General features: G+C 38.3%; 1 protein-coding gene across 3 annotated transcripts in view; it reads left to right on the forward strand.

Moving 5' to 3' along the window:
* The window catches only part of LOC126183827 (uncharacterized), a 147,377-nt gene that overhangs the window by 41,348 nt on the left and 81,218 nt on the right, over window positions 1-24,811 (forward strand). For all 3 annotated transcript variants that reach the window (XM_049926084.1, XM_049926085.1, XM_049926083.1), the window contains exons 4-5: window positions 12,323-12,996; window positions 13,323-13,439. In XM_049926084.1, coding sequence (XP_049782041.1) covers window positions 12,323-12,996; window positions 13,323-13,439 — 791 coding nt within the window. The remainder of the gene's footprint in view (window positions 1-12,322; window positions 12,997-13,322; window positions 13,440-24,811) is intronic.

Genomic DNA, 24,811 nt, shown 5'->3' on the forward strand with positions numbered 1-24,811 from the left:
ACACCTGGTTGACTACAAGAGCACATTGTCTTTCTGGGAATCAAGACAAACTGTGTCTTCATCCACAGTTTCTGTATCAGGCCCCATCTAGAAACACATGCAGAACTGCCATGTCCATTCTTGTAGTAATCCAGTCAAATGGTACTCAGAAAAACCAAATAGCAGAATGCTCTTTATGAAGTTTTCTGACAAGCTGTCTATATCATTTCGAGAGTGCTGAATGTGAAATTTTGAAGTCCCACCAAAACTGTTTACCCGGAAACGAGTCAAAAATGGGAAAACACAAAAATAATACTTTTGTGCTTTTTGTTTATAACTGTAGAACATAGCAACTTTGAACTAAGAAATGCATAGATTTGTCTACTAGTTAAAATTCAAAATAACATGGCAGTTTTAGGTAGCAGGAGTTTGTAACTGTGGGTACAACAAATACCAGTAGAGGTCGGGCCTGAACTACCTTGTTTATGACACTGCCAACATCAGTAAGTAATTGCACATTAGCTGTTACTGAGTCCTTTTCTTTGTGTGTTGCTAGTTGTGTTCTTTTCTTGTTTTGAAATGGGTGATAAACCTAATCCTGGCCCATCACTGAGTTTGATTATGACCATTAAAACACCAGAAGGGATCAGCAATCCCTATGACTGTGAGTCAAGTTCTGCTTTCCCAGTAGCAGAATGCCGGTGTAGGTTGGCTACCCTGCGAGAGGACTTATTTCCCTACACTGCTCCTGTTCACTCTGGAAGTCAGAATTCTAGTTTGTTTATGCTAGCAGCCAGTTCGCCATTTTATAGTGTCCACACACTGCACTGCAGCGAGACCAGAAAACAAAACCTGTTGCAATATTTTGACCACATTGAAAGTGCAAATAATTATTTTTGGTTCTACTTCAATGCTAAGTACCTTGCTGTTTTTTATATGTGATATTGTCAGGCTATGCTAAGAATGCCTGTGAAATGTTAAAATTGATAATCTGTTGATTTTTCTAATTATCAAATTGGGTGGGAAAAAGAAATTAATCTCGAGAAACGTCTTAATACAGAAGTTCAAAAATGGTACGACTTCTCCACAGAAATAATCTTTTGTTGAAAGCTTAAATAGAGCCAAAAGAAGAAAATGAGCAAAGACAGTTTTAGAAGAAAAAAAGGGCCAACATTCAAATCAAAAATCTCCCAAATCACCACCTTCTTTTTACTGTAAGTTTCAAAGCACAAAGGCTTCATTTTCAGGTACATAGTGCGACACTCTTTTAGATTTGTACGACTGATCAATTATAAACAAAATAAAAATTTAGGTGTGAATTTGGTCAAAAATAGATGCTACATTTTCAGGTCCCTAACAATTTGATAGGTGAAACAGCAATACATTGGATCTAAACAAAATGTTATAAATGGCTGACCTCTTTGTGTAGTTCTAATTGTAAGTTCACACTCTGCAGCCTAGACAACTGTGGCACATGGAAAAGGTAAGAGGGTGGTGTCAAAGATTTTATGTTCTAAAAAAGCAGTAGGTCAAAACATGACAGTCGACTATTACTAGCTCAGGAATTTGCTAATGAAATGATGACAGTTTTTGTGTCAGTCTCTCATAATGAAGCACAAAATATTTCAGTGTTGCAATATTATGTCAGGTTGATTTCAAAACCCAGCATGACAAGAATACCATGTACATTATTTTTGTTTATTTGATTTAAGCAGGAAGACAAAAAAATGGTCATTGCCCACTGTTGCTGCACCAAAACTTAGTTTATTGTGTGGATTTGTTCCCTGTGACTCTATTAAGCCAACCGCTACCCTTAAGAAGCGGTAGGAGACCCTTTACTAGTTCCGTCTTAGACATTATTTCTTCAGGCTCAACCATCCCAAACACTTTGTGTCTCTTGTCCTCCATAGCTTCCCGTTGGAAGATTACATCTGGTGTGGTTTCATCTTCCTCACCACAGTCTGTATTTAAGGGCTTCTCCCTCTATGTCCACTGTGTGTAGGTCTTTCTTGAAGTTCTCATAGCCAGTCATGGGACATATTGTGAGCTTGTTTCAAGTTCAGGATTACATAACTTCTCAGAATGAGATTTTCACTCTGCAGCGGAGGGTGCATTGATATGAAACTTTGTGGCAGATTAAAACTTTGTGCTGGTCTGAGACTCGAACTCGGGACCTTTGCCTTTCACGGGCAAGTGCTCTACCAACTTGCCCGCGAAAGGCAAAGGTCCTGAGTTCGAGTCTCGGTCAGGCACACAGTTTTAATCTGCCACGAAGTTTTACATAACTTCTCTTGGAACATGGCTTTTGTCGTCATTATCTTGCCATGTTTTTGTTTCTGAACCATAGTCCAGTGTTGAATGTGCTCCCTCCTGATCCAGCTACACAGTTTTGATTTTACCATCGTCTTATTGATGTTTAGGACAGATTCCAGTCCAATAAATGGCGTTGTCACACCTGTCCTGGCCAGTCTATCAGCTTGTTCATTACCACTAATTTCTGAGCGACCAGGGACCCACAACAGGTTTACTCTGTTGCTTTCCCTAGTCTCCCAAGTGCTGTATGACGTTTTGCCATGGATCTTTGACCTTGTTGCAGGGGCTGGTAGAGATTTCAGAGCTGCTCGGCTTTATGAATAAATGTGCTACAATCCTTTTAGCATCTACGCAAATTCTCCTCTGCCCCCACTCTAATAGTGGATATTTGTTTCTGGAAATATCTACTAGTTCTTGTGAGAGTACTTTTTGCCTTGTAGCATATATTATTTATATGAGGAGTCCATGATAGTTTCACATCCAGGGTTATCCCTAGATACTTCACTAACCCACTCTCCTGGCAGTGTTTCATCGAGGAGCTTGAAATTCCAGTATGTGTACTGGATTTCATTCCTTGTAAATGGTATTACAACAGTTTTCTTGGGACTCATCCTTAGATCCTCTTTTCTGTACCAGTTTTCCACAATTTCTAGTGCACATTGTGCCATTTTTCTAACAGTACTAGCAAATATGCTAAGTATTACTATGACTAAATTTTCTGCATATCCTTGGCAAAAGTAGCCTCTAGTGTTTAACTGTTCGATGAGTTTATTCACCACTAGGTTCCACAGTAGTGGGGATAAGAGCCCCTCCTTGTGGACACCCCACTGGTGGTGTTGATTGTCATTTTCTCATTCGTTATGATGGCTTCTACATGTCTCATACTTAGCCAAAATCAAACAATGGAAACTCCAGGTTGGACTGTTGACAATATAAGGAGAAGGATAGATTGCTACTCCCCCCCCCCCCCCCCCCCACCTCCCCCATCCGCACACACACATACGCCATCTCTGGTAGCTTATACCTGAATGCAACTGACACGCTGAATCCAAGCAGCAGTGTGGAGGGGTTGAGGAAGGGTAAGTGATAACAGGGTACAGGTGGGAGTAGAGAAGAGCACTGTCTGGCAAAGTGTGCAGGAACTTCATTGAGGCATGAAGACTGCTAGGCGCAGTGATGGGAAGTGTGGGTCAGGGAAGGGGGGTGGGCGGAGATAGACAGGAGAAGGGAAGGGGAAAGACAGGCAGGTGTATTGGACCAGGGTGACACACAATGAGGATGAGGGGACATGAATATGGAGGTGGTGGTAGGACAGAGGAGCAGAAACTGTTGAGTGGAGGTTGCGGGGACAGTAGGTTACTGTAGGTTGAGATCGGGATAGTTTTGGGAACAGTAGGTTACTGTAGGTTGAGATCGGGATAGTTTTGGGAACAGTAGGTTACTGTAGGTTGAGATCGGGATAGTTTTGGGAACAGAGAATGTATTGTAAGTATAATTCTCGTATGTGCAGTTTAGAAAAGCTGTTGGTGGAGGGGTGGGTCCAGAGCATCCAGATTGTGAAACAGTCATTGAATTCAAGCACATTATGTTCAGCTGCATGTTGTGCCACAGGGTGATCTACTTTGCTTTTAGCCTCAGTTTGGAGGTGGCCATTCATTTTGATGGACAGCTGGTTGGTAGTCATACCAATATAAAAATTTGTGCAGTGATTGAAGCAGAGTTGGTATATGACATGGCTGCTTCTGCAAGTGGCCCAGCCTTTGTTGGGGTAGGTTAAGCTGTGATAGGACTGGAATAGCAAGTGCTGGGTGGGTGGACTGTGCAGGTCTTGCACCTGAGTCTTCCACAGGGATATGATCCCTGCGGCAAGGGGTTGGAATTGAGAGTGGCATAAATATGTGCTAGGAAGTTGTGAGGGTTGGGTGGGTGACAGAACACACTTTAGGAGGGGTGGGAAGGCTCTTTGATAGAATTGACCTATTTAAAGTCATGGCGATAGATAATCAGAGCCCTAAAGCCCTGACGAAGGATGTGGTTTAGTTGTTACAATCTGGGGTGGTATTGGCTGATGAAGGGTGCACTCCTCTGTAGCCTGTTGTTGGGGGAGGTGGGAGGATTGGGGGTGTGTGAAGGAAATGGCACAAGAGATCTGTTAACGGACTACGTCTGCGGACTAGTGCCTGTCTGTGAAGGGTTTAGCGAGACCTTCAGCATACTGGGCAAGGGAGTTCGTCACTGAAAGAATAGAATAAAAGAAATTTCATTTTTAATGTAAATGAATGTTCTGGGGTTCTTTAGATTTCTAGCATAAATCAGCTTAACTCCAGTTCCTCCAAGGCCTGAAATGTCCCCTTTAAGTAGTTAGTGTTCCTGTATCAGGGCTGTGTCCACATTCTGTCTTCCCAGAAGATGATTCAAGATGACATTCACCCCTATGCTGTTCTGTAGGTTCGTCTGCAACACTTACAGCCTCCAACTTGCCATCATGCTTCCTTCTAATGTCTTTGATTATCCTGGTTGCAACCTGTAAGAACACAGGGTAAACTTTCAGGTCCTGTCATTGTGTTGCTGGCAAGGATTTTTCACCGGCTTCCACCACAACGGTTTGGCTGTCCAATACAACCTTTCAGTTGATTACCCTCCAATCCTCTGTTCAGATCTTCTGGTTCTGCATCCTTATTATTTGGGAGGATGATGGTTCAATCCCGCGTCCGGTCATCCTGATTTAGGTTTTCCATCATTTCTCTAAATTGCTCCTGGCAAATGCCGGGATGGTTCCTTTGAAAGGGCACGGCCGACTTCCTTCCCCTTCCTTCCTCGCCGTTTGGTCTCTTCCCCCAAACAACCCCACCCAAACCCCTCATTTTTCAGAGGAGTATCCTTAAGAAGTTTTGGTACCCAAATTGATAACTTTGCGGTCTTGGCAAGCTCAGCTGCTCTCTTGACCACCAGCTTTTCTCTGTCCCACGGAGGTATTTTGGGTACCATTCCCTTAAGGCCTTAAGGCACTCCACAGCTCCCATCTCGTCACAGGCAAAAATAAGAGCACCTTTGTCCAGAAAGACCTTCCTGAATTTGTTTGCTGACTTGTGTCCTCAACAACCCCCCCCCTCCCCCCAATCTATTCAAAGAGGGCTATTTGAACAAACTCCATCTACTGCAATGTGATGTTGACCAGTGGATGTCCTTGTTGGATAACTGCCATCATTAAAACCAAGACTGCAGTACTGTAGGTCTGCTTCCCTATTTCCTGCCTTGGTTTTTTGTGGATCCATTTATCCTGAGAAGTGGGAGTATTACACTCCGCCATTATCCTCCTGTTTCCTGTCTTAGAGGTAGAAGGGATCTGATTACCCGCTACGCTCTGAGAGGTGTTTTTTTTTTTTTTTGGGGGGGGGGGGGGGTTCTTTGTTCAAGACCATGTAGTCCCCTCCATTTATCTTTCAGAAACCATTCTTTACTTTCCTTCTCTTCTTGTTTTTTTGAAGAGTTTGCTCCTCTGTGCCTCAGACAAGGAGTTCCTCAGACAAGGAGTTGATCTTGATGTGGTCCAACTTCTTAGTAACAGTTTCCACTTTTTGGACTAGTCTGTGCCTGATCGAATTGTGTTAACGGCTTCCATCAGTTCCAGCCCCTATGCTCTAGTGTTTGAGGTCTTGTAAAGCCTCTCAGTTTTTGTTTTACTTTCTGTGTTCTCCATTTTGGTCCCAGAAGAGTTGTGGATCCATTTGGACAACACCATGGAACCCCAAGCATTGCAAGCCTAATTACTCGGAGAGGTCGCCCAGTATCCCTGAGGCTTGATTAATGACGCATCTTCCCATGTGCCACACACTCCTTGGCATAGATAACATAACACATTGGGTTGGGTATCTGGGGAATTGGGGAAGGACTATGGGCATGGATAGAGGAGTGATAGGATGTTGTGGGACACTCTTCGTATGGCTCATCTACTGAGGCCTGCGTGGCATGGGAGACCATGCCAGTAGCTTTGCTGCCACCAGCATAGCCTTCATCTTCTTGCAAACATGCAGGCCTCTCCACTCGCACAGACTGTGCTTCTATAAGGTGGTGTCCTGCAGAGAGACATTTGGGGAATAATTAATGCCTATATGCTTCTCTGTGCAACTCTCCTTTTAATCATGGTGTACATTGTATCCACGTTTTTTGTGACAGCAAATTTAAAAGTAGTTTTTTGATGATATGATGTGTGACACCATTCATGTGAAATATTGGCTGGAGTTCATTGAGCTTTGCTGTAGTACTCTTGCACCAACCAAATGAACCTTTCATGTTTTCAACTTGATAAGTAGCATGCACAGTTGTGAGCAACACCCAAGTATGAGCTGCTGTGTGTCTTTTATAAGCTACTTCTCTCTTGGGAAGGGTGCCCCCATAACCCACCTATGTAACACCATACCCATGGTTGCTTTCAGCACTGTAATATTAATATACTAATCCTTCCTCACATATGAGTTCTATTGGTGGTGTTTTTGAGTTAACTCAGTGTTTGTTGGTTATGATTTGTTGTTGATGTTGTACTTAAAAGATACTGGCAGTTTTTTTTATGTATTTATAGTGTAGTACTGCCACTAAGTCTGGAAACATTTTTAAATTTCAGAACAGTTTTTGCAAGAGATCACTTCCACAAATGACAGCACCACCAACCATGACCAACTCTTAAATAGCACACAGACAATATTTGCTTATTTGAATAATTCATTGCAATTATTTCTACTTTGAAGCATAATTATGGGATCTGTTTAAAAAGTGTCAAAGTTTTTTGGAAGAATTTCTTATATACATTATAACTATTATGAAATGGACAGGAGGTGAATAGCTTCTGCTGTTTCTTATGTTGATTAATAGAAGCAGTATTTCTGAATATGTTGGACTTTGAGGATTCCATTTGTATGTGCAATTTTTTGATGAGCTAATTTTGTCAGATGTTATATGCAGTGGTCTTGAAATGCTTTCTGCCTGGAATCAACCCACACTGTGTTTTTTACGGTGCTCCACTATCATCTATGCCAGAGTTCAACTCACAATACCTGTTACAACCTTTGATGCATATTTATTTCCCAATGCCAAGCTGGTATTCCATGAAGTGAATATCCTCATGGCATTTTTAACCTAGCAAATGAGATTCGGTGGAATATTAACAGATAGAGTAAGATTGTAAGCAGTGCTAGGTTTTATGATACTCTAATTTAATGGACTCCTTTATTAATGTCCTATAGATTTGGAGTTTACAGCACAATACTGATCTTGGTGCATCTCATGCCATGATTAAATTCCAGGCAGTGCTCTCTGACAACTGATCCCCCCCCCCCCCCTTTCTTTTTGGTTGCCTCCATTGGGTGTGTTGCTGATATTTTGTGTTTCCCTGCTGAACTAAGCTATTTTAAAAGGTAGAGAATTTGAGTATTAGGGAAGCAGAATGTAACTGAATTTAATCCTGTCTACATTAAAGAAAACAGTTAATAACACATGAAGAAGGTGGCACACTGTATTGAGCCCAGTTCTGTTTTTACTGTAGGCAAATGACATAAGCTTAAAAATACATCAATTTTCAGATGACATCAGTGTCTTATTAAGACAGAATACCATAGAAATACTTGAAAAGTTCATTAACAGGGTGTATGTATACAAGCTGGGACAATCAGGAAATCTGGGATAAACGTGGGAATTATTTTCATCGAGGAAACACGCTGGAATTCATCATTGTTTTAGTTTCCAATTAAATTTTTGTAATTTTGACTGGTAAAAACTGATACTCAAATGAAGAATTTTACTTTAGCCACTACTGCAGAGTAATATTGCAGCAATAAAATATAAATGAGAGAACAACACCAAAATAAAACTTAAGTTGCAGAGAAAATGTGGCATTTACAACAACAAAACATGTGCACGCACAAGCGTCAGTAGACACCAAGATGTGTTAAAGTGTTGAGGACAAAAACTGTGCGATACTTGGTAACAACAAACTGCTTTCAACGAGCACGACATCACAACTGTGTACGTTTCTAACAAGTCGCGGAAAAATATTATAATTGTAATTTGAGAATTTTATTTTATGCAAAACGAATTATGTAATGTGTGAGAGTGAGTAATGAATGTCTTAAATCACGGAGTGTTTGACTCTCATTTGTAGCTTTATACTTTGAGGATCAACCATTAGAAAAATTACAGGCCCAGAAGACCAACCTTTTAAGCCATTACTTAAAATTTTACTGGCACATTTGTTTTGACGTAGCTTAAAGGGTAACACATGCTAAAAATACCATGCAACAACAAAGGGAAAAAAAGTATAATTATCCTCAAAAAAAAAAAAAAAGGGGGGGGGGTGACATGAGTTTTGAGCAATTTCACACATAATTTGCTTTTCTTTGGACAAGTTGAAGTGCTTAACAGAACATGTAATTCAGCCAGGTAACATACAAAATATTTGGTGCACAGCAGTGAAATTTATAATAATGCTTGTCAATAATTTTCAGCTGCTGCAATTTAAGCTGTGCTCGTAGGATCCTGCCTAACCACACCTTCGAAGAAAAAAAAGCAGCAAAATATTTTTGATGACTTGTGTTACATTTAAAGGCTTAGCTTTTCTTGTAGCTATACTGTATGTATATTAATTTAAACCATTAGCTTTTCCTATTTGTGTGTTCGCACTACTTAACAGCGATGTTGCTTGGCTGACTACATTACATGTCCTTTGCTCTGAATATCTGCTATCATTGCCTGGTGAGATCACATGACGTGAGCTATGATAGCTGACAAAAGCACTTCGCAGTGTCGATTTTAGTGTGTCAGAAGCTGCCATGCTGTATTTGGAGAAACTCATACTTTTGCTTTCATAATAAGAAAATATACAGTGTACATGTTCCCGCACATGAAAGATCTTTCTAAAATATGATTTTTCATAAAGTGCTGGGAACTTCTGCAGCGGTGTATAAAACCTTTACCATACAAAGGACTGAAAGTTTTACAGCTCGAAGGGAAAGTATATTGTCACTTAACATGGAAAAAATATTCTTTCGCCTGGAAAAGAGTGTACTTTTAACTTGGAGATCTGTAAAAAAACTCGGGAATATTTTTCTTGTATGTGTATACACCCTGATTAAGGCTTTAACAGAGGATGTGGTAGAGTACTTTGATGCAAACAACTTAAAATTTTAAGTCTTGAAAAAACTGTTTCAATAATATATTTACCACATAGATTAGGACACTGAATAATCCTCATTAAAGTAAATGCGCAAACAATTGCCAAAACAGTGCATGCAAAAAATTTAGATGTTTTTATGTAACAGAACCTGAAATGGATACATTGACAGACTATATTAATAGAAAATTGAACACATGTATCATAAACTCAATACTAAGAAATTGTCTCTTGTGTAACCATATCAGGGCCAGATATGTTGCATATATTAACTCAACATTGAAATGTTGAATAATATTTTGGGGGAACTCAGGAGCAATTTAGAAATTGTTCAGGCAACAGAAATATATCATTATATTAATGATGGAGCGGACAAAACTTAACATTCAGGTTACTATGCTGAATGGTACAAAAATGCAACACTTCAATTTATTAAAATTTTTATTTTAAATTCCAGTCATTTTTATGATTACTAGTCGATATTTTATGATAAAATATTGTGACTCAGTATCACCTAGGTGTTTACAATGAGAAAAGATGGTTATAAACAAATTAAGCCAAAGATGTGGAAATAGCATGAATGGATTCATGTTTAAAGCAAATTTTGATGAAATGCCTGAAGTTAAAGCAGTACTGTTTTGGTTTCCTGTACTTCGCACTTCACTTTGCAGACCTCTATTCACATCTTCCAAGAGCATGTATTCCCTCCTCTTACACCAATCACAACATCCAACCTCTTAGGCAGGCTTCTTATTATTGCTGCAAAGTCCTCATGAGGAATCATCTCCAATTCCTTCAGAATGGCCTGTGGGGTTTTTGAATAATGCTGACAGGCTCCTATGCCCGGCTGGTCCCAAACATGCTCATTCAAATCAGGGGCTTCGAGCAGGCCAAGCCTGATATGAATCTCCATTTCATCCCAGAACTCTTGCATAATTCTCACACATGGGCATGTATTGTCATGTATTAGTGTAAAACTATCAGCAATAATTGGAGTAAAAGACACAACATGCTCCAAAAGGATTTCCTTCACATACTAGCGTGCTGTAAGGCTCCCATGCTCTGCAAAGACCAAATCTGTCTTTGCAGTCACATAGATTCATGCCCACACCGTCAAAGAACCATCCTGAAAAGGCATCTCTCTACCATTCTGCCTTAATAACCTCACTGTCCATGGGACATTTATCTCTAATCTTCTTTCCTTCTGTCAGTTGACTGCAGGTCAAATCATTACTCATCGATGAACACCACTTGCTTCCATTGTTGTAGTCTTCAGCCACGATATCCCCTTGTGAAACATAGTTGAGCTGTGGGATGTTCTTTGGTAAGTTCTGGACCTGTAGCTGGCTTTCTGGATTGAACGTTGGCTTCTTTCAGTCCTCTTCAGATGCAGTAACAGCAGCAGACAGGCTGCAGCTTAGCTACTAAATTTGATTTCCTCATCAGAGCATACAAGCCGCCCCCTCCCCCATATCTCTCTCTCTCTCTCTCTCTCTCTGTGTGTGTGTGTGTGTGTGTGTGTGTGTGTGTGTGTGTGTGTGTGTGTGTGTGTGTGTGTGTTTGTGTGTTTGTGTGTGTGTGTGTGTGTTTGGGGGTGGGTGGGGGAGGGGTGTGCACAGTAACCCGATGTGTTGCTTTGCATTGCATTGTGTGCTGTGTGTGTAACACCAAGTGAGGTGGCACAGTGGTTATCACACAGGACTTGCATTTGGGAGGACGATGGCTCAAACCTGCATCCAGCCGTCGTGCTTTAGGTTTTTTTGTGATTTCTCTAATCGATTCAGGCAAATGTATGATGGTTCCTTTGAAAGGGCACAGCCATCTTCCTTCCACAACCATCCCTAATCCAATGGGACGGATGACCTTGATGTTTGGTCCTCTCCCCCAAATCAACCAACCAACCAACCAACCAACCAACTTTCTGTCTCTCTGCTGCTCAGTGTTGCTAGTTGCGAGTGCATGTCTTTTTTCATTCCACTGTCTGCCTGTAAAATTTACACGTGCACAACAGACTGTAGGTAACATGTAGTATTTCCTTGTGAAGGGGTGTTTGTAGTTCATGAATTGTACCATAAATGGTCAGGTGAAATTGTGACTGATGCAAGAAGTATTTTTTAACTGAAATACATTAAGTGGAGACGAAAGTAAACCTCGTCATGGATTGATATATAACGAGAAAGATACAGATATTTTTGTGATTTTTTGACATGAACATAATCTTTGGATTCACTTGTACATAAACAATTGGAAAGTAAGTCATGCTTAACAATTGAGTTTGCTTTAAATTGGGGTTTTCTTCATTTTGTACTGTTAGACTTGCTTAGAGGAGCTGCTGCGTACCAGTGATGTGTCTTTTGTCACATGGGCTACTATTTCTTATATATTTTATGCAGGTAGTAGTATACCATTAGAAGCTTCACTAGTTCTACTTTCTTTACTATATGGAATATGAAATAAGTGACTTTTCATTGATATTTATTAAACTGCTTGCATACTTTTAAGTTTTTTGTAAGAATAGTCTGTGATAATGCTACTGTCTTGCTGCAGTTTTGAGCACAAGAAGATAGAACTTTTATTTACTCACAGATCTAATTTAAATAATTTTGTTGGCATTTTAAATTTATTTAAGTAATTTGAGGCTGGTGCAGTGCAGAACATAGACGTAGATGGCATATGTATGCAATGTAGAATCATAGCCATGGCCAACTCTGCAGTTACAGTAACATACATAATTCTTGATACATTGCTTTAATGAATGAACTGTTACTTTCATTGAAATTTGTGTGATATTATTTTAGGAATATGTGAGTTGAATATTAGCATTTTGCACACACAACATTTTTTCTTTTGTTTGTTTGTTTGTTTCAGCTTGTCGACTGCCACCACGTGATCGCTTTTATCAATTTTGTTATATAAATGCCGGAAAAATTTGTGGTGCCAGCATTCCTTTCAGTTTTCAAAAAGAAGTTAATGTCAATGCAGAAGATCAGCATACAGCATTGTACTTGAGGAATAATTCTTCAGGTGGTGCATCAGCACAAATAAGTATTGTATCCACTGGAGGGGATTGTCAAGTCACAGTATCAGCTGACTATCCACAAAACTTGACTCTGTCTTCTAATGAAGGCAGAAATAATGTCATCCATCTTGTCCCAAAAAATTCAACTGAATATCCTCAGAATCTTTCTCTGAGTTCTAATGAAAGCAGAAATAATGCTATCCATCTTGGAACTCAGAGAACAGCGGAATATCCACAAAATCTTACTGTGGCTTCTAATGAAGGCAGAACCAATGTCACCCATCTTGGATGTACAAATGATGAACATTTACAAACAAATACAGCAGAAACTGAAGTAACAAGTAGCGAACAGACTGCTCCACTCTCACTGAATAAGAAGCAGAAAAATACGAGTGGTGTATCTTTGAAAAGTATGTATAAAGATTATAATACTCCAGCAGTTGCTTCCACATCTCAAGGGGCGGACAGTGCAGAAATAGCAGTACCATCCTTCGGTTATATTCCTAGTGGCAGTAATGACTCGGTACTAATTGTCATTTCATTTATTTTCCCTAGAAACTTATGGAGATGTTAATTTTTTATTTTTGCTTTGATACTTTTGTTTGTTACAATTGTGTTGTATATAGGAAATGAATAGTACTGTACCACCAAATCCTGTATTTAACTTGTTCATGAGGTGGGAGATGTGAGAACTTCTATATAATAACCATTCATGAAATTTTTAACAGAATGTAGGAATGATTGAGGCAGGATGTCTAGACTCAGGATTGTTGATCTTTAATATAGTGCAGAGTGTAATCAGCATTTAATTTAAATAATTTTGTATAATTTTTTTGTTTTTGTTTTCAGGGCAATGCTCAAAATATCGCACAATCAGCAATCATAAATAATAATGGTAGGGGACGATTTATCTCACTGGAAAATGAGAATCGGATGTTAGTGTCAACAATGAATACAGTCAGTGAGGTAAAACTAACAACATAAAGTGATACTCCTTAGTTCTTTCATTCACTAGGGACGTAATAGATCTGTGTGTTTTTGTTATGTTTGCTTTCCCTTGGTCTGTTTCCTTTGTACTTTAGACCTTTATCTTGTATATTGAAAATAAACTGATTATTTTATTCTGAGTTGGAAGTGAACAATGCTGTCCCTTTGTGGTATGTGTATACATGTGTTAACTGTATTTATGTGGTGAGAACATCATGGTAAGAAATGATTTAAAGACAATTGGGGATGATAAGTAAAAGATTGTGAAGAGAACAGAGTATTGTTTAGCTCCTTGATAAAGATGAGTCGTGTACAGGCACATAAAAAAAGAGCAGCTATTTTTGTGTACTTCAGAACTAAATTTAATTGTGGAGTCTTTCGAGAGATAGCACATTGTAATTTTTTTCATCACGTAATTCTGTACATCTCAATTCGTTCGAGCAATCAATCATTCATGATAGGAAACACAGTCATAGCTCAGTCATTCAAAATGATTCTGAAATTTTACTTGTTAGAATGAAATCAGGCGATGATTCTTCTTCTCTGCAGGCTCGTGCTTTGCGGCAGTCTGCTAAACTGTGCAAATAAAATACCTCGTAATTTTGGGAGGGTTGTATAATCAGTCGGGAAACCTCAGATCAAGTGGATATTTGGCTTTGATGAAGTTTAACCTTCCGAAGAAGTAATGGAGCTCTTGGATTATTAAATGCAGGTTCGTATCCAGTCTTTCGGAAGTCCCTTCTGATTAACAACTACGCAATATATCGATAAATATCATTAATTCCCAAATGTCACATACACACCTTTTTTTTGAAGGAGCAATATATATATATTTCCTCTTTAATCGTACAGTTCGTATCAGTTATCTTCTGTGATAAATCTCAATAATCAAATTACAGTTCTTCCAAACCAAGCTCATGCTAATCGGCACGAAGACAATCTCGGAAGCTCCCTTCTTCTTTTTTTTCTAACAACCACCAGAGAGAGTACTACAAAGAATACTTATGCGCTCATGGCATAGCTATTGTATGAACTACTTTTCGCATGGATTCTGCGAGTATGAAGATAGAAAATTAGTAAACGTCATTAAAGGGTAGAATTGTATCAGAATAATTCATCGACTATAAAGAGATATTACAATTGCCCCTCGCAGCAAGCAAAGTTAATGATAATACACTTTGCGAGCTAACAGGAAAAATTTGTTGGATTCTTTATTCAAAAGAGGAATATTTTGAATTAATAGAATTTTACTATAGAGAGTTTGGGTATCATGTTAAGACAATAAGTTACGAGAATACCTAAGCTGTAGCTTTTACATGTACCGGGGTATACCCGCATCCCGAGTATATAACCAGGGAAGATGTAGATTGGTGTAATTACAAAAAAGGTCTACCCATTTGGGAACAGGCCTTCACAGGGAAACCCTGGAAAACCCGGAAGAATAGACCCCAGCTCAGGCATTAAAGAAGATAGGAAAGCCTAAATCCAGTAATTGTGAATATATAGAAGCTCCATAGATTAGATCGAAGGAAAAGTGCCTCATAGCCAAAAAAATTTTACAATATTGCTCAAAAAAAATTTTCAAAATTCTTCTTTCGACGATGTAGCCGGCGATCTCGTTGTGAAATCGATGGAACAGGAACGCTGGGTACGGACACCGGGTAGGCGACGTACAGCATTTGGTGGAGGCGGCACGGAGGACAGGTGATGGCTTATGGTACAGGATAGAAGCTGGTAATGTGCCGTAGAAACAGGAAGATGATCTCAGGAACAGATGGTCAGGGACGTGAACATGAAACAGGTTTAAAGTGGAATAAGAAAAGGTTCTGACTGAATAAATCCCTGGAAGAGAGTGGATTAAGGCAACGAAGTCCATATTTCATCGTTGAACTCAAAATCAGAGTGGATTCTTATATTCTTCCATCTGTACTAGACTGGAACATCCATCAGTCCTGACAATCGCGAATTTTTTTTGTAGTCCTCAATACCAAAGTTGTTTTGCATTACAACTGCTGATTGTCCAAAACATTGCCAAATAGACTGTGGGCATTTAAATTTTGTTTTAGCTCATATCGAATGTATTCCTCTCAAAAAAATTTTTAATCTAATCTTCGTTTTGTTATAGTGCAGGTGGAAGTAGAACATTGAATCTGTCCGAGGTTCGCTTTCAATTACGAAATTATGGATAAAATTTAAGTTTACACCTGATGAAAAATCTTAAACATAGGCATATGACACTGACTCCACAAAAGGAATAATTTGAAAAATTTTCATTATTCTTATAATTAATTGATTTATAGATCCACTTGCAAATAAATATCGTTAATGATGACGTATGTTCATTTAACAAATCATCCACTCGCAGAATCTTCTTCATCCTCTCATGAACATTTATGGAAATATATTTCAACAATTATGTTCATAATATGAAACACACAAACTGCTATTCTTAAAATGTTAATTAATATTCTTAAATTAATTCTCCTGGTAGAGAAGGCATAATGAAAAATCTAAAAATTATAATAATTTTCTCTCGCGCAACCAGAGAATTTCTTCAATTGTTTGCAACAGTGACATTATCGACTGTTGCTTCATTTCACAGTTCATTTGGTATCTTGCGCGAACAGCGCACATCATACACACAGCGTATTTACCTACATATCCCACACTGTTCAAGTTTCACACGCAATTCTCACATAAGTGCCGCGTCTTGAGGAAATGTAGATGCACTTTCATTGTATATCACTGTGGCTTCTGCTCATAGTCCACACTTACAAACACTAGTAATTAACGAATTCTTCTACCTATCTTAAATTTTTTGTGCTAAACTATCACAGGAGCAATCTCACTGTCTCTTAACCTGTCACAGGAGTAATCTCACTGTCTCTTAACCTATCACAGGAGTAATCTCACTGCCTCTTAACCTATCACAGGAGTAATCTCACTGTCTCTTAACCTGTCACAGGAGCAATCTCACTGTCTCTTAACCTGTCACAGGAGTACTGTCACTGTCTCTTAACCTATCACAGGAGCAATCTCACTGTCTCTTAACCTGTCACAGGAGTAATCTCACTGTCTCTTAACGTATCACAGGAGTAATCTCACTGTCTCTTAACCTATCACAGGAGCAATCTCACTGTCTCTTAACCTATCACCGGAGTAATCTCACTGTCCCTTAACCTCTAGACGACATAAACTTCTTGATATTTATATACACATTCGACTCATAGTCAAATTCCACTCTAAATTCTTCTCCATATTTGATATCACAGATCTACAATCCTTCAAAAAATTTCTTAATATCATTATGCGGGAATAATCCCTTTATTCTTTTCGATTCGGGATATGCCAACAAGTATGATCCAGGATTTGGTATATTTACAATAACATATGGTCCGGTATAAATAAGATTCCATTTCTTTATGTTCTTCATCAGTTTCGAGGAATGGATGTGTCGCCTCAATAAAACCTTTTCTCCAAGATGAAACGTCTGAATCCAGTGAATCCGTTTATCATATGTCAATTTCCGTTGTATTGCCTTTTTAGTTAAATTGACAAGTGCAAGTCGAATCTTTTCCTCCCATTTTAAATTCTGGTCTTCATACTTTGGCAGATGGTTAATCCAGAAGTTCTTTTCAATCTGACTAAACATAAGCTCTGTTGGAGTAAAGTTAGTTGAGCCATGTGTCAGATTATTAAATATTTGTTCAAATTCTGACAAATAATCAGCCCATGATGTTTGTTTACTGTGACAGTATGTACGCATAAATCGGTTTAATTCTCGGAAAACTCGTTCTATTGGACTACCTTGTGGATGGTAACATGTCAAAATTTGTCGAATACCAAGTTGTGTTAATGTTTGTTTCCGTTTAAATCCAGTAAAAATTCTGGCATTATCTGTAATTATGGATTTCGGTAAACCTACATGCGGAAGATAGTCACGCACCAATCTCACTACAACAGCTCTGGCAATAGCACACTTTAATGGATATAGTTTTACATATTTTGTAAACATGTCAAAGAATCCAACAATGCATTTGACTCCTCCTCTTGATCGTGGGAGAGGGCCGCAGATATCACACGAAATTAATGCCCTTGGCTCTCGTGGAATAATTGAATGCAGAACATGCTTACTACCTCTATTATCCGGTTTTGCCTTTTGACAGAGTAAACAGTTTTGTATTGTTTGGTGCACTTTTCTCCAAATATTCGGAAAATAACAGTATGCTCCTATTTTATTGGCACATTTAATTACACCAAAATGTCCCCATGATAAGTGGGTAAACCAAATTAATTTTTCCTCATATTCATTTGGGATACATACACACCACCGTGGATTGTTGTCCTTCCCACATCTGAAGAATAATACTCCATTTACTAATTTATAATGATCTAAACTAGCCCTTGAATTTTGTTGTTCCTTTAGCTGAATTATCTTCTTCCATCGAGGGTCTTTTCATTGTAAATTTCCTATATCTCTACAAAGATGTACATAATAAGTCTTGTAGATATTGTCCTGCAACAGTAATACTGGAAAATCCGAAGTATTTACTGATTCTATTTCCGGCATTAAACCTTCTGGGGATCTTGACAGTGCATCCGCAATGATATTTTCTTTGCCAGACACATGAATAATTTTAAATTGGTACTGTTGTAGTGTCATTGTCCAACGTGACAGTCTAGGATGTAATAATTTACATGTTTGCAAAAAGGTTAGTGATTGATGGTCACAATACACAATCGTTTTTGAACCATATAAATAATAGTTAAACTTCTTGAATGCCCAGATAACCGCAAGTGCTTCAAGTTCTGTGGTCGTATAGGCTCTTTCACAGGGCGATAACACTCGACTAGCAAATGCTATCGGACAGAATGTTGGTCCAAGAACATAATCCAACGCTGAAATAAATATTCCGGCACTAATATTAAGTCCGAACGGGACAACTCTTAATTGATAACTTCTCCCAGCATAGATAAATGCGGTATATTTCCTAGATTCTTCATCCATTTGGACCTGCCAGTACGAACTTCTAATCTCTCTCGCATCCAGAACTAATCTAACGTTACCTCCAGGTTTTGGGACGACTAAGAGCGGAGAACAATATGGACTAGTTGATGGCTCAATCAGGTTCCATTCTAACATTCTATTTATCTCCCTTTGAACGGATTGTTTTAAATGCCAGGGGATCGGATAGTGCATGTAACAGTAAGTCTGATGTGGCTTCACTTGTAGGTGACAAATATACCCTTTAATAATTCCTGGTTTCTCATCAAAAATATCTTCATATGCCTCTAACAAATAATGAAGCTGCTGCCTTTCTTCTCCGGTAAGCTGATTTGATTCACTAGCTTTCATCATTGTTGTTTGGTTAAAGTCCTCCTGTTGTATCAAATCCTTTGAAAGCTCCTTCCAACGACCATTTGTAGTGTCAATTAATTGAATTATGGCACCGCGACAATATTTCTCATGCACCGTTTCCTTTCTATTTAAATCCAGTGCTATCTCTACTCCATTTAATCTAAATTTAACTATTCCTTCCAAAAAATCAATCTGACAATCGTACTCCTGCATACTCCCAATACCAAGAATACAGTCCACTAATAACTTCTCCACTACAAGGAACGTGCATTTTATTGCTACATTTCCCATTTTCATCTCTAATTGTGTTTGTATTTTGACATTGGGAGAGCGTGCTCCAACAGCTCCGATAATTTTGCAGTTCTGTACTGGCAAAATTGGTACCTTCTTCTTCCTAATAATTCTCCGAAAAAGAGCGCCTGAGCTGACATTGGCGGAAGCGGCGGTGTCTAATATCACATTCGTTGGAACTTCCTCTATTTCAACAAATACTTCCGATACCGGAACACTTGATCTGTCATTATGACACGTTATTAAATCCTTTGTTAACTCTTCAGTCAACAGCTCACCATCATTATATCTTAACAATTGTAATTTTACTGTTTCGCCCCTAACAGATCCCCTGACCGCTCCTCCGGGGCACGATGCGGTCATGTTTAGTTTGACTGACTGTTCGTCCGATTGGTATTTGTCTCTTCAGCTACTTCAGTGATTATCGGTTGTTGTGGTGAATTCGGTCTATATTGTTTTGCTTGATTCGTGTAATTATTGTTGTTGTTCTGGTGGTGTTGGTAGAACTGTCCTGTGTTGCCATACATTGGATTATATCGATTAAAATTCCTATTGTTCCTAAAATAGCCCCTCGCTGCACCGTTATTAAAGTTTCCATTATGGTAATAATTATTGTTTGCATTTTGTCCATTTCTAAGTCTCCTTGGAGAGTGTAGTTGGTTATGATTATTGTTACTGCTACCATTACTGCCATTCCCATTTGAGTTGCAGCTCGGATTCGCTTCTATTACTCTTCTTTGATATGACATTTCTCTTGCCCTTTTATTGTCCTCCTCAATTATATCAATATGATCAAGCGTAGTCATAAATGAGTCTATATCCTTATCATTTGTATATAACAGCTGATTCCTTATACTGGTGGGTAGTCTGGACTTGAGTATTCTAAGTATATCCGGCAAAGGAATCGGTACATCCCAATACAAAGATTTATTAATATATTTCTCAAAATATCTCTTTAGAGATCCTCTAGAAAATGAGAAAGGCTCAGGATATAATACTTCCTGCCTAAGTCTTTCTTGTATTCCAGCAGACCAATATTTTGCTAGAAAAGCCTGCTCAAATTCTTTGTAACATTTACAAGAAGATGTTTGTTCGGATGCCCACAATGCTCCTGATCCTTGTATATATCCAGATACAAAACTAATCTTTTGCCATTCTGTCCAAGATCGTGGAAATAGACCTCTGAAACTTCGAATAAAGACTACAGGATGAACATTCTTTTTGTCAGTGTTAAAGATTTGAAATTGTCTCTGTTTAATCATCTTTTCCTCAACGGTACTACGATTCCAAAAATCATCCTGTTCGTACTCTTCCCTGTGGCTATCCATTATATCGAATCTAACTTGTGACGTTCCAGTTCTGTCTACATTGGATCTTGACGTGGACGGAATGTCACGCGCAGATTGAGAGTTTTGTTTCCTACTTCTCGCTGTTTCTAAATCCTCCTGCGAGAGATTTAGTGATCTTTCGATATTTTCTTTCCAACGCGAGAATTCTTCGCCAAGTTGTTCTCGAACTTCCTTTAACCCTTTGTTGAAAACATTCTCCTCGGAACTCTCTGAAATTGACTGTAAAGCTACTTTCACAGTTTCTTCTACGGTTTCCGAAGGAAAATTTTGCCGCTCTAATGTCATTTCTGAAAACTTTCCCGCAAGTACATTCATTCTATGTTCCACTGTCTTCTGTTTTTCCTTCACTTCGTCAAATTGCTTCTTTAGATTATCTTGGGATTCTATAATTTCTGGTATCATAGCTACGGAACACTGTATGTCCTCTTGAGCTCGTATTACTTGAGGAAACAGTTCTACTTGTTTTTGTATCGTGTCAATTTTGACGGATACATATTCGGTTAGTTCCGCTTTTAATTTACTATTGTTTTCTTGGCATTGTTGGCGGACTTGCTCAATTTGAGCAATAATATTCTGTTCGGTCCTTACTGCCAGTTCTTTTATTTCTTGTGTCTGGGTATTTAATCTCTGATCTAATTCGGTAAAGGTTGCTCTTAACTGATTTTGTAATTGTGTTTGATTTTCGGCTAATTGATTTTGGAGTTCATTTTGTATAACGGATAAGTCTTGTTTTACCTCCACTTGGCCTTCGGCTAATAGAGACAACTGTTGCATAACAAAAAATAATGTGTCAACAACAGTCTGATCAGCTGTTGTATGAATGTTTTCTGAACCAGCGGGATTATTTATATTGCTACCACTAGCCACAACAGTCTCAGAATTGCTATCCGTGGCCTCTGCTTCTGCGCAAACAGCTGAAGACTGTTGCACGTCTCGTTGCTGATTCAATGACATTTTAAATGCTGCTCTAGTTAATACCATTAAATAACTGTCAATATCAGGTTCTAATCATTAAATACAGTTTCAAATTTGCTGTCGTATACACACTTAACTTTCAAATTACTTCACAGATGGTATAAAGTTCAGTGTCCAGATACGAAAATCACACAATATACAGTTCTACAATCTAACTACTATCTGGAAAAAAGTTCTTTCTAAATTGATTTCAAGCTATTTTAACTACAGGATAAAAAAATTAGATTTCTCTGGCCTTGTTCTGTAGTCTCGGTGTTGTCCAATAGTTGAAATCGTTTCTTGGTATCAGCAATCTTTTACTATGGGCACCGAATCTCTCTTCAGATTAGTTACCTCTCGTTCTCGTTGGTTTTTATGAAACAAAAAATACATATATTATATAACAATCCAAGAGAGTCCTGTCTCACTGTCGCCACTGTAATTTTTTTCTCCTATCTACGTACTTCTGTACATCTCAATTCGTTCGAGCAATCAATCATTCATGATAGGAAACACAGTCATAGCTCAGTCACTCAAAATGATTCTGAAATTTTACTTGTTAGAATGAAATCAGGCGATGATTCTTCTTCTCTGCAGGCTCATGCTTTGTGGCAGTCTGCTAATCTGTGCAAATAAAATACTTCGTAATTTTGGGAGGGTTGTATAATCAGTCGGGAAACCTCAGATCAAGCGGATATTTGGCTTTGATGAAGTTTAACCTTCCGAAGAAGTAATGGAGCTCTTGGATTATTAAATGCAGGTTCGTATCCAGTCTTTCGGAAGTCCCTTCTGATTAACAACTACGCAATATATCGATAAATATCATTAATTCCCAAATGTCACATACACACCTTTTTTTTGAAGGAGCAATATATATATATTTCCTCTTTAATCGTACAGTTCGTATCAGTTATCTTCTGTGATAAATCTCAATAATCAAATTACAGTTCTTCCAAACCAAGCTCATGCTAATCGGCACGAAGACAATCTCGGAAGCTCCCTTCTTCTTTTTTTTCTAACAACCACCAGAGAGAGTACTACAAAGAATACTTATGCCCTCATGGCATAGCTATTGTATGAACTACTTTTCACATGGATTCTGCAAGTATGAAGATAGAAAATTAGTAAACGTCATTAAAGGGTAGAATTGTATCAGAATAATTCATCGAATATCAAGAGATATTACAACATGTACATGATAATCAATGTTCATAACTTTAATATTGAATCGGGTGGGTGAAACTGTAATTTATAATGGGAAAAGTGGGATTTCTGGAGTTAAGGAGAAGAGAGGACAGAGATATGGGGGTCTAGACAAGTGAAGCAAAAGATGATACAGTGTGATGACAAAATTAAATCAGAGTAAAGAAATGTGTCTGTAGCAGGGGAAGAGCAGAATTGGGGAATGAAAAATTAATGGAAAAGTGAAAGATGAAAAATAGAAAATAACAGAAAACAAAAATGTCTAGAAAACAGTAAAGTTTTTCTGAATACACTTTAATAGCCAAAAGACTGAGGACAATTTGGTCTGAAGAATCAAGTGAAGATCGTGAAGTGAGATTGCTGCAGCTCAAGAACATCGGGCTTGAATTTGCTCTTTGGAAACTCTTCTGAAAGCAAGGGATGACATAACTGGTGGAGAGTGTCATGCGTTATCTTGCCCCTCAGAAACCTTCACTCACAGAGACTTGAAGTTACTTCCCTCCTACGTAACATCACAGAAATGGAATTTTTTATGGGAAGCAGGGCAGACAAGTGAGTTTTTATAGCCTGAATCCCACTTATTTGTAACAATTTACCATTTCCCTTTAAACATGTACAGCTCCCAGATAAGAAAAATGTAGAACAACTATTGCATTGTTCACCCTTTATTACAGATATTTTGATTACTAGCTGGGAAGCCCGGTGTTGCCTGGGTATTTATTTATAGCTGTGGCTGAGACTTCATATGAATGGAATTTATTTTTGACTTATAAAGCATCTTTGTATACAATGTTTGAATTAGTATGATTGGGGACGTGAACGAACATGGGAGTGAGCCACATAGAGCTGGTCTTGTGGAAAGCAACTGACACTAAAGTCCATGCCCACAGCACCCAGTGTCTGACCTTGTGCTTTGTTTATTGTCATGGCATAGCATAAGCTCACTTGAGATTGTTAGAAATAAGTGGGATTCATGGTATAAAAACTTGCTTGCGTGACCCGCTCCCCATCAAAAATTCTACTGCTGTGATGTCACATTGCAGGGAAGGTAATTTAAAGCCTCTATGAGTGATGGGTTCTAAGCACTGAGACAATGGCTGATACTTTCAATCAGAGTTACAATGTGCCTTGCTTTTGGAAGGAATTTCCAAAGAGCGAGTTAAAGCCTGACATTCTCGAGCCGCAGCAATCACGATCTTCTCTGAATTCTGCAGACTGCATAGTCCTCAGTCATTTAGGAGTATTCAGAGAGAGAGAGACTCGATTATTTTCTAGGCATTTTTATGTGTAAGCAAAACAAAATGAAAATGAAATGAGTAGACACTCAAATCACAGAACAAGCTTAATAAATTTGTTTTCCCTAGCAGAGAACATAAATAAAACCTACCGAAAGAAACAAAGCAATGGCATTAAATTTCTAGTACACAAAGCAAAATCAGTAAATCCGTATAGCCTGGCCCAGTAAATGTGCTGTTAATTTGTATTTGTAAAGATCATATTGGGGCACTTATTTCTGTCACTTACATAAACTTTCAAAAATATGTGTCACCCAGTTAACAACAAACAACAGCACCATCAACTGTTCTTTGGTGTACTAGTGCTTTTTTTGTGTACAGCACCATGATGTTTCAACATCTGAACTTCTAAGCAGAGCAGTTGATTCTAGGAACACTTTGAAATTATCTTTCTGCATGTTCAGATTCTGATTTTGATATTTTGTTCCAAGCTGTGATCAGGTTAGCTGTGAAAACCCCATAAAAATTTGTTTAGTAGTAACAACAGCAGCAATAATAATAATAATAATAATAATAATAATAATAATAATAATAATAATAATATGTGTAAGCAAAACAAAATGAAAATGAAATGAGTAGACACTCAAATCACAGAACAAGCTTAATAAATTTGTTTTCCCTAGCAGAGAACATAAATAAAACCTACCAAACGACTTAGAAGATACAAAAAAAGTGAAAATAGAAGGAAACAAAACCAAACATTCAACACAAACCAAAAGAGATTTTACCAAACAATGGATAACACACACATCAAAATAGACAATCCACCAAACATAACAGACATGGAACACTTCTGGAGCAGCATATGGTCAAACCCGGTACAACATAACAGGCATGCACGGTGGATACAAGCAGAAACAGACACATACAAGATGATACCACAAATGCCTGAAGTGATAA

The sequence above is a fragment of the Schistocerca cancellata genome, chromosome 4 (assembly GCF_023864275.1).
Source record: "Schistocerca cancellata isolate TAMUIC-IGC-003103 chromosome 4, iqSchCanc2.1, whole genome shotgun sequence".
Classification (NCBI taxonomy): domain Eukaryota; kingdom Metazoa; phylum Arthropoda; class Insecta; order Orthoptera; family Acrididae; genus Schistocerca; species Schistocerca cancellata.